Source organism: Protobothrops mucrosquamatus, unplaced genomic scaffold, assembly GCF_001527695.2.
Source record: "Protobothrops mucrosquamatus isolate PMUCROS unplaced genomic scaffold, P.Mucros_1.0 scaffold2431, whole genome shotgun sequence".
NCBI classification, from domain to species: domain Eukaryota; kingdom Metazoa; phylum Chordata; class Lepidosauria; order Squamata; family Viperidae; genus Protobothrops; species Protobothrops mucrosquamatus.
In genome coordinates, this window is record NW_015388503.1 from 33,595 (window position 1) to 44,295 (window position 10,701).

Consider the following 10,701-nt stretch of genomic DNA (forward strand, 5'->3'; position numbering starts at 1 on the left):
CAACTACTGAAAAGAACAAAAAGGGAAAAGAGTTATTGAACAGCACATCTGCTACTACCTACTTTTATAACTCAAGTACTCGACTTATAACCATTGGTTTAGTAACTCTTCCAAAGGCGTTGAAAAAAGTGACTTGTGACTGCCTATTCCACCATCCTCACAACCACATGATCAAAATTTGGGCACTTGGCAACTGGCATGTATTTGTGACAGTTGCACTGACCTGGGGTCATGTGATCACCATTTGTAACCTTCCCAGCCGACTTCTGACAAGCAAAGCTGTTGGGGAAGTCAGATTCGCCTAATGACCACATTCCTCACTTAACAACTGCAGTGTTTCTCTTAACAACTATGGCAAAAAAAAGTAGCAACATGGTGTAAAACTTACTTAACAACTGCCTTGCTTAGCAATGGAAATTTTGGGCTCAATTGTGGTCGTAAGTCAAAGACTACTATAGAAATTGGCAAGGTAGCAACAGCTACAGCAAATTCTCTAACTAGGAAATCTGCTAAAAATGAAAAGCATATCTTCACTTATTGGGCTTATTGGTGGCACTAATGGTGATTTCTCAAGGAAAAGAGTTGGGGACAGAACATACGGTATACATTCAGACTTTACTTGTTGAGCAAAAATATGACAGCATCAACTGGGACCCATCTTGGAAGGCAGAAACTCAGCTACAGTACTAAGTTTTGATTTGATGGATTACCCATCTATGCATAGATGGGGGAAAAAAACTAACTTCTCTAACTCCTTTAGTCCAATCTTTGGGCTGGTTCATCTTTCTACAGCATCATAATTCTACACAGCAGAAGAGGAGCATGATAGTAAGACAGTATGTCAACACATGGTACTAATTAGCTTCACCTATGCCACTGATTTGTGACTTAAAATAGAATCAACAATATTTATTGTAGCATCTTTGGAAAAGGTATGCCCCAAACTAGTCTATTTTGTTGCTAATTTTTTGCAGTGTAATCTCAAATGCTGGAGTGGTCTTAGGGATGATACATAGCCCACAAGCTATGTTTGACTACCTCTGATTTAGCACATTGTATGAATCTTGCCATTAATATTTCTTGCTATTGTCTAATTGTGCTCAAAGATTTTTCAATAAACCTTGGAAAAAAACATGAATTCAGCTAATACAAGAGCGAGATACCATCTGCTTTCACATATCATCCCAAGTCAAAACTGAATAAATCGCATTATGCATGATTTTTCATTATAAAGCCATAATATTTATAGAAGCTTCTTCTCAAAATTAGTAGATTACAGGTTTACACAGTACAATTTAAAATCTGCATTAAGGAAGCAATACAAAGGCTATAATAATAAATATATATATATGTTCAAAATCAAAAAACACAGATCACCAAGACTAAAACATTTATTAAAACTTAGCTTGGTGATCTGTGTTTTTTTATTTTGAATATGAATATATATATAAAATAGTGCAATACATTACATTAATACTGCGATACATTACAAATTCAGATTTCTTTGTCAGCAAAAAGAAATCTGAATATATGTATATATAAGTAATAATGGTCCATGAGATCGCAATGAATCAGACACAACTTAGCAACTGAACCACAACAAAAGCAATAACAAATTACCTATCATCCAATTTAAATATATTTGAAGGTGTGTCTATACCATAATATTTTGTAATAATTGTTTAGAGCAACATACTATGGAGCAAAGATACATAATTATTCACAGAGCAACATGAAAGTAACCTGTGCATAGAAATATTGTACAAACTTTGGATTCAGTTTAGAAGAGACTCTTCAGAACTTTCAGAAGTGGAATGCAACTTCTATCTATTTGAAAAAAAAATAGAGATTTGTTCCCAAGAATATCTAGGTTGCTATGAAAGCCTCTTTACAGCAGCCACAGAAAGCTTGAAAAAGACATGGGTGTTTTAATGCATCATGTACACAGGTGTTGCTCCCATGCTTTCTGAAGCCCCTCTTCCAAGATTAATCTGAAGTAATGGTGTTATCGTAGAGATCCATGTATATATCCTACACCATGGCTAATTTTGGCTAACAAAACAGGATCAAGCCTAAATATCAGAACATAAACAAAAGAAACAAGTGCAATCTTCTGCACTAAGGATTTTTCTTTTTCTTTCTTTTATCCTCAGATCATGTGCCTTTTGAATTAAATTAAACCATGCAGCCAACAATAAAACCAAATTAATTCATTAGCCTGTTCCTTACTAGCACAAAAACTTAATAGCTTAATAAGAAAACTGCTATAGATTTTTGATAATTATACTAATCATTGCTTTTAGTGTACTCACACATGCATTTTTAAAAAAAATAATTTTATGCATGCCTTCTTAGAAATACGTTTCATTAGGCTCAAGAAGTTCCTTTCAACTAAATAAGTAATACCATGCTGTAATGCAGCTGCTCTCTATGCAGCCTCAATCGTGTTGTCATTTGTTTACACAGGTTGGACATTGTTATGGTGTGACAGAAAGTGGAAGCCGAGACACTTTAAAACTTAGTAGAGACTACTAAACCCAATCGGAAAAGTTTGTGCCAGAATGCAAACATCGGAATGCACTAGGCCATTTTTAAACACTGCAAGTGACAACACTCCAGAACAATTTACAAGAAGACGCCCTTTTCCATGGGAATGTATGTGCTTATTGAAAGCAAAATGAAATCAAGCAGAAACTCTCTCATGCATGCCCATTCTGTCAAATCATTCAGCGGCAACCACCTTATCTTTTACATAGATTTTGGTCAGAAGGGAAACTATTCATTTCTCAAGCTTGCCAACCCAAAAATATCCTGCCATCACCCCCTGGATGAAGCAAATGTGTTTCTCCTTTTAAAAAAAACCTTTTCTGAGGAATCAGCCCCGGCTCTTTCCTCTGAAATTAGGTGCGGTGGATTGCAGTCCTGGCTGTCAACACTCGTGAGGGGGGTTTTCGGTTTCTTACTGATTGTATACATTTATTAGAAGTATTTCTATGTTACAGAATAACAGCGTTGGAAGGGACCTTGGAGGTCTTCTAGTCCAACCCCCTGCTCAGGCTGGAAACCTTATACCATTCCAGACAAATGGTTGTCTAATCTCTTCTTGAAAACTTCCAGTGTTGGAGCACTCACAACTTCTGGAGGCAAATCATTCCACTAATTAATTGTTCTAACTGTCAGGAAATTTCTCCTTAGTGCTAGGTTGTTTCTCTCCTTGATTGCTTCTTGTCCATTGCTTCTTGTCCTGCTTCAGGTGCCTTGGAGAAGAAGCTGACCCCCTCTTCTTCCCATTGCAAAGAATCTCCAAACTTTTTTTCTTAATAAAGGCGGAAAAACCCCATACTTACATATATCGCTGTGCTTTGAGCTTTTAATAAATGCACCAACTCCCCGAGCTATTCTTAAAGTGAAGGAAGAGATCTGACGCCCAAAGGAGATGCAACGCCCAAACACTCCTACCGATCAGACACGGATCTCTCTCTCTCTCTCTCTCTCTCTCTTTGTAGCACTAGCGGCAAACTCCGCCCTCGTTCACAGACCTGGGACGGCCCGTGCTTGGGCGCGTATTGCAAGAATGAGATAGAGATGAAGGGAGGGGATAAAAAAATATAACCTGAAGCACAGAGAGAAATAAAGTCCCGACCACGCCTATCCGTCGCAAAGCATCGCTGGGAATATCATTGAACTTTCTAAGCATACGAAGGCGGGAAGGAGAGGCGAAACAGAGAACCAGTCGACGTCGCAAAGCTTGTCGGGAAAACGGCGGAAGGACCGGTCCTTCCGCACAGCCTCTTGGGACATGTAGTCCCGTTACGAATAACGGCTCTTCTCTGTTTCTTCCCGTTCGTTTCTTCCCCCTTCTAATTTGGGCCACGCGGGAAGAAAAGGCCGTGCTTTAGCTGACACGGAGGCTGCCCGATTCGTGAGCTCCAGCGCGGATGTGAACAGTCGGGGGAGGGGGGGAGAGAAGCTCTCAGGCGGCATCAAGGCTGCCCTTTGGGGTCCTTCTCTCTGGGCGAGAGGTTGCCGCCAGGGGCCCTGCGAGCGCGTGGGAAGAGGCGGGCGCTTCGCTGTGCTGCCGGGCAGCCGCGACCGATTGATTTCATAGGTCGTTCGGTGGATCACTCGGAGTCGCTCCGAGCTCTCCCCAGACATGTCCTACTGCAGGCAAGAAGGTACCGGGACGCGCGAGGAGGGAGGGGGCGATGGTGACGATCGGGCCGGCTCCTGGGGCAGCAGAACGGAGCAGAGAGGGAAGCCGGCCAAAAGCTTCTCTGCCCCAGCTGGGTCTTCAGGGAGCCCAGAGGAAGCGTGGGCCGGGCGGAAAGGAGCGTGGAGGCTGGCATGAGAGCCGGCTGGGTGACTTTGGGCCGCTCGTTCTCTCTCTCAGCCCAACCCACCTCCCAGGGTGGTTGTTAATGGGGAAAATAGGAGGAGGAAGGCGTATGAAAGGTAGTCCTCGACGTACGACCACGATTGAGCCCCAGATTTCTGTTGCTAAGTGAAACATTTGGGAAGTGAACTTTGCCCCGTTTTTACGACCGTTCTGGCCACAGTTGTTAAATGAATCCCTGCAGTTGTCCAATTAGTAACATGACTGTTAAGCAGATCTGGCTGCCCCATTGACATTGCTTGTCCAGAAGGTCATTGTGAAGCTGGGACACTGCAGCAGACAGAGGTCACCTGTCCGGATTTTGATCACCTGAGCACGGGGAAGCTGCAGTTGGTTGTACATGTGAAAAACATACAACTCACTTTTTTCAGTGCCATGCCGTTGTAACTTTGAACGGTCACTGAATGAACTGTTGTAAATCGAGGACTACCTGTATAATACGCTCATCTCCTTGAATTGCTCCAGATAGATAAAATGTGGAATACTAATATTAAACAGTCTGCATCCTGCGATGATACCTTTACATCATCAGATAAGAACACCTGCCTATCCCATGTCTTTGGGAAGGACTCTATATAGGTGGATAAAAATAATCATTCCAGTCTGAATGACTGTAACCTGCCATTATATCAGCTCTCCAGTCAGAAGAAATAAATGAATGTAAGGCAGGGGTGTCAAAACTGCCGGCCCATGGGCCGGATGCGTCATGCAGAAGCCGCACCCACCCCATTGCTGGCAATGGCAAAACAGTCCCGATACGTTGCATGATGTCACATGACGTTGTGAGTTTGACATGTCTGATGTAAGGGTTTCAAGAGGATATTCCTGCAGCAGGAGGGCTGAGAAAGATTGGATCTGAACCATCCTCTCCCAGAAATCTTTTGGCTCTGCAGGTCTTGGCATTGTTTTCATACCTCCCTATAGGTTTTGGTAGTGGCGCCATCTATTTTCCAGGGAGATGTTTCTTTCCACCACCAACTCAGCATGTGTGTGTGTGAGCGTGTGTGTGTGTGAGAGAGAGAGATGGCTTTCATAATCTGTGATTCAGTCACAGCTTTATTCCATACAGTATTAACCTTGTGAACTCTAAAGCTTCCTCCTTCTGTTATGTATTCAAGATGGACAGTGATTAATATTTATATGTTACTTATATGTAAGGGTGTAGGTCAGTGATGGCGAACCTTTTAGAGACTGCCCAAAAATCACCCTGCCCCGCCCCCCACCCCGTCTGCTCGCAGGGCCACCCACCGCCTCCACAGCCCGCCACAGATCGCCCAGGCGGCCCAGCAGTGCCATGGCAGCCATGCCCTCCATCCGCACCCTGCAGCATCATCTGCATGCGACAGGGCACGGAGACAGAGTCTGGTCCCCGCTGCCCGGCTGCCATGTCCTTGGCTACGCTGCTCCATGCGGACCATGCCCGAGGGCAACTCTCCGGGGGAGCTGCTGGTGAGGGTGCCATGGGTGAAGGCGGGGCTGGGGCAGCGGCACGTGTGCCCACAGAAGGGCTCTGAGTGACATCTCTGGCACACGTGCCATAGGTTCACCACCCCTGGTGTAGGTCTAATCATATGTTGTATATAGTATGTTTAAATGTGTGTTATGTATGTGGCCATTTTGAGAGCAAGCAACTAAATTTCATTTTTAATGTATGTCATTGTGCCCTAGCGCCTGTTGACAGCCCCTGCTAGCCTGCCTGTATTCCTAGAGCCCACCCACACCCCTCCACAGCCCACCCTTACTTGCTTGTGGCATCCTTCCCCCCTCACCGTGACACCTGCATACCCCCTATGATCCTTGTTGGGACTCCTGCTTCTTCCCGCTTAAATGCCTGCACAGTTCTGAGGATACGATGGCAACTGAGACTGCTAGGATATGATATCACTCTTTTGATTGCATTGCTTAGTGACAGTAATCCCAATCCCAAATTGCTGTTGTAACCTGACGACTACCTATTAAAATGGTCCTTATTAAAAGAAAAAAAGAAAGAACATAAAACTTCATTTTAGCTTGTCATATTATTTATTTGTTTATCATATTGATATAGTCATGTAAGGTACTTGATGGCAAAAGAGATAAAATGAACTATTCAAATAAAGGGAGAAATTTTAAAAGTATTTCCAATAGAAGCTTGTGTAGGAAAGGGTATTAAGCTCTGGGCATACTCTACTCTGATCCAAGTCTGGTAGGAAGAGGTAACATCTTACATAAAGGCTGAGTGCACATACTGACAATCATCTGCCAAAGTAAACATAAGCAGGAAAGAAAATTAAACTTAGCACGATTCTTTGCTAACTTTTTTTTAATCTGGGGCATATGCTAAATTAATAATATAATCAATAAACTAAACTGGAGTAGATGTTAATTTAATGTCAAGATATACATGGCTCATAATGAAGCATCTCCAGGGCCCAATGTCATCTGCTAATGAACTTGTTCAGAAGCTTATGGCAGATCAGTCCTTTACCTACTCTTCTAATATTGTGTATGCTTTTTCCCTAATTTTTAGGAAAGGACCAAATTATATTTGTGACCAAAGAAGACCATGAAACCCCAAGCAATGCTGAATTGGTGGCAGATGATCCCAATGATCCTTACGAAGATCATGGTCAGTGGAGTGTAAATAACGTGTTTTGTGTTTTATGGAATAATGTTGAGATTTACACTTGACCGCATTGCTTAGTGATGATAATCCAGGCAGTCTTGCTTGTGTATGTGTGGACACGGTGAGGTCAAGCAGAAGGGGTGCAGGGTACGTGCATGCATGTGATCCCAAGGAGACCAGGAAAAGAGCACAGAGTACGTGTATTCATAGGTGCCATTGCAGGGAGGACAAAGAAAGTGTGTGTGTGTGTGTGTGTGTGTGTGAGAGAGAGAGAGAGAGAGAGAGAGAGAGAGATCACGAGGCTAAGGAAAGAAGGTGTGGGAGTTTGTGTAAAGGGAAGAGGATGTGGGAAAGAAAGCTCTATAGAAACGACACTTATCCATTGATTTGGCTTGGGAAAGGTCACAAATGGCTAAGTGACTGCAGGATGCTGCATCTACTCCTAAGTGGGATCTTGTTGCCAGGCACCCTGAATTGTTCTCACGTGACCACAGGGGTGCTGTAATAGCTGAAATTTCAAATGCCAGTTGTAAGTCCCTGTGTTCAGCACTGTTGTCATTTCAAATGGCCACTGAACGGATGGTTATAACTCAAAGACTACCTGTATTACACATCTCTATTATGTGAAAAATAGGCAATCATTTAAATCACCTTTCAAAACTAAGACATAATCTGGAACGAGCTGCCCCCAGAGATCCGGGTGATTCCGGATCTCCCCTCCTTTCGCCGCGCCCTTAAGACTTGGTTATTTCAGCGGGCAGGACTGGCCTAGGGGTATTTTAAATTGGCTTTTAATTTTTTTTTAGTATAAGCGGCCTATTGAATATCTATTTTTAATTACTTTTAAATTTTGTATTATATTGTATTATTGTTTTTAAGTTGGCTGTAAGCCGCCCTGAGTCCTCCGGGAGAAGGGCGGGGTATAAATTTAATAAAACTAAAACTAAAACTAAACTAAATAACTCTGGTATTTTAACTCCTCCATGTTCAATATGAATATATGCAAATGTTGTGGATGATATTAAGTATAACAGTTTTTTCTACGTTCTCTTAGTTTGCAATAAAATTACTTGGAGCCTATTGAGGTATATTAAGCAACCTATGTTTCAGCTTCACGAAATTGAGTTTTCACTTACATACACTTGTGTGCTAAGACTATTACTGTTCGTCCCAATTTATTCATGTATTATTCAAAAAGAGAGTTCTGATTGTGATGAATCTAGAGGTATAAAATAAATCTTATCCCTTTTCATCATCCTCATAAACCTGGAATAAGATAGAAATACAGGCATTTACGATGTATGGAGAATACAAAGTTGGAGAGCCTCTGTTTAGCAGTATTAAAGAAAAACCTGCAGATTTGTCATTTTGCATTTTTCAAGGAAAACAAAAACATATTAAGTGAGAAATATACTAAATGTTTTTAAATTAGGTATACAGGTAATCCTCCACTTATAACAGTTCATTTTTAGTGACACTTCAAAGTTACAGCGGCACTGACAAAAGTGACAAGACAATTTTTCACACTTACGAATGTTGCAGCATCTCCACGGTCATGTGATCAAAGTTAAAATGCTTGGCAACTGGTTCATATTTATGATGGTGGCAGCGTCCGAGTGTCATGTGATCACCTTTTGCGACTTTCTGACAAGCAAAGCCAATGGGGAAACCAGATTTCATTTAACAACCATGTTTCTAACTTAACTGTATTGATTCACTTAACAACTGTGGCATGAAAGGTAATAAAATGGAGCAAAACTCTCTTAACAAATGTCTGGCTTAGCAATATAGATTTTGGGCTCAGCTGTGGTTGTACGTCGAGGGCTACCTGTATTTAACATGTGCCCCTATATGCTTGACATATTTCCTGTAATCTAATTTGCAAAAATCATTTTTGAATTGAGTCATTCCGAGTTGGGTGGCACACTAGTATTATTTCAAAATGTAAGTGAAAAAATTATATTTCAGTGTTACCTCTAGGGGGCAGCATTTGCTCACTCTGATAGCTGTCAAACACAGCTGTGTTGGCTGTCTTCTAGATAAGATCCTGCTGGAGCCTTATTTCTCAGTATAAACCTCGGTCACATGGATTTGGCTGGTAATGGGCACCATTAATTTTATGTATTGTCCAGAGCAAAGCAGCTTACATATTAAACTTGTAAATTGGTATAACTTGTAAATTAAACTTGTAAATTGAAAAGGATTATATGTCACTCCTGGCTTCCGTAAGTAGAATCAAGCCCCTGAATTAAATATTTCAAACTTAAAAAGCCTAGAAAGTATTTCATAGAAAAACACTGGATTCATTTGAATTAATACCGAAAGCCAGTTTTTCCTTGACTATATTTGAAGTTATGTCTGTTTTAGTAGCTCTTGAGTTTTACAAAGGTACAAAGATAAAAACCTGAATTGAAAACTATGGTCAAGGGTAAAGGTTTCTCCTGTCCAGTTGTGTCTGACTCTAGGGGGCGCTGCTCATCTCTGTTCCTTAACCGAGAGAGCCAGCGTTGTCCAAAGACATTTCCATGGTCATGTGGCCAACATGACTATACGCTGAGGTGCACCGAACACTATTACCTTCCTGCTGAAATGGTACTATTTTATCTACTTGAATCTGCATGCTTTCAAACTGCTAGATGGGCAGAAGCTGGGACAAGTCATAGGAGCTTGCCCCGTTGTGCAGTGCTTAAGTCTCGAATCTGGGCTATTTAAGTCTCGAACCTGGGCTATTAGCTTTCCACCTAACAAGCTCAGTGTCTATAACCCCTGAAAGCAGCCTAAAAGCAGTTAAAAAGCTTGAGAAGAGAAGGAATAGGGCAGTGGTAGGCAACCTTGGCTCTTTTTATGACTCGTGGACTTCAACTCCCAGAATTCCTGAGTCAGCCATGCTGACTCAGGAATTCTGGGAGTTGAAGTCCACGAGTCATAAAAAGAGCCAAGGTTGCCTACCCCTGGGATAGGGAGATTGCGAGCATGAAAACAATGGCTTAAGAAAAAAAAGTTTGGATATCACCATAGAAGAAGCCATCTCTCAGACAGCCCACTTGTGGAACCTCCAGTGATAAATTTTAAAGCAATACAGGTAGTCCTCACTGAATGACTGGTCACTTAATGACTGTTCAAAGTTATGATGGCCTCAGAATGGGTATTTTGGGGCATGTAAAGCACTTTGAACTATTGTAAAACACCCCCCCGTAGTCATGTGACCATGTTTTGGGCACTTGGCAACTAGCTTGTATTTACAACTTGTTGCAGGATCCCACACTCCCATTATTACAATTTATGATGTTTTTTGCCATTTTCTGGTAAGCAACAAAACTCATTCATTGGCTATGCTGGGTTCTCTTAACGACCATGGTGACTCACTGTACAACCATTGTATAAATGGTGGTAAAATCGGTCCGGATTTTATTATACAATAGATTTTTAAATGTTGTAAGCTACCCGGGGTCACCCATATGTGAGTTGGGTGGCTATACAAATATTTATTTCTTAAATAAGTATATAATATAAATAAAAATAGGAATAACAAGGCCTTTTATAATGCATTTAATCCAACTCATGCTTAGCACTTTGGCACCTTGGCAGTCATAAAAAGGAGAGGTTGAGCCCAAAATGGCCACTTTGATGAAAAAAGATATTTTCCAGGAGTGTTCATTTTGAGGTTGAAACAGAGCACTCTTGTTTTATTTTGGTTCTGAAC

General features: G+C 41.6%; 1 protein-coding gene across 1 annotated transcript in view; it reads left to right on the top strand.

Moving 5' to 3' along the window:
- Positions 1-4,040: 4,040 nt before the first annotated feature.
- CHCHD4 (coiled-coil-helix-coiled-coil-helix domain containing 4) overlaps positions 4,041-10,701 on the top strand; it is a 12,294-nt gene continuing 5,633 nt past the window's right edge. Inside the window, exons 1-2 of the mRNA XM_015824965.1 lie at positions 4,041-4,175; positions 6,903-7,001. Coding sequence (XP_015680451.1) covers positions 4,154-4,175; positions 6,903-7,001 — 121 coding nt within the window. The 5' untranslated portion in view covers positions 4,041-4,153. The remainder of the gene's footprint in view (positions 4,176-6,902; positions 7,002-10,701) is intronic.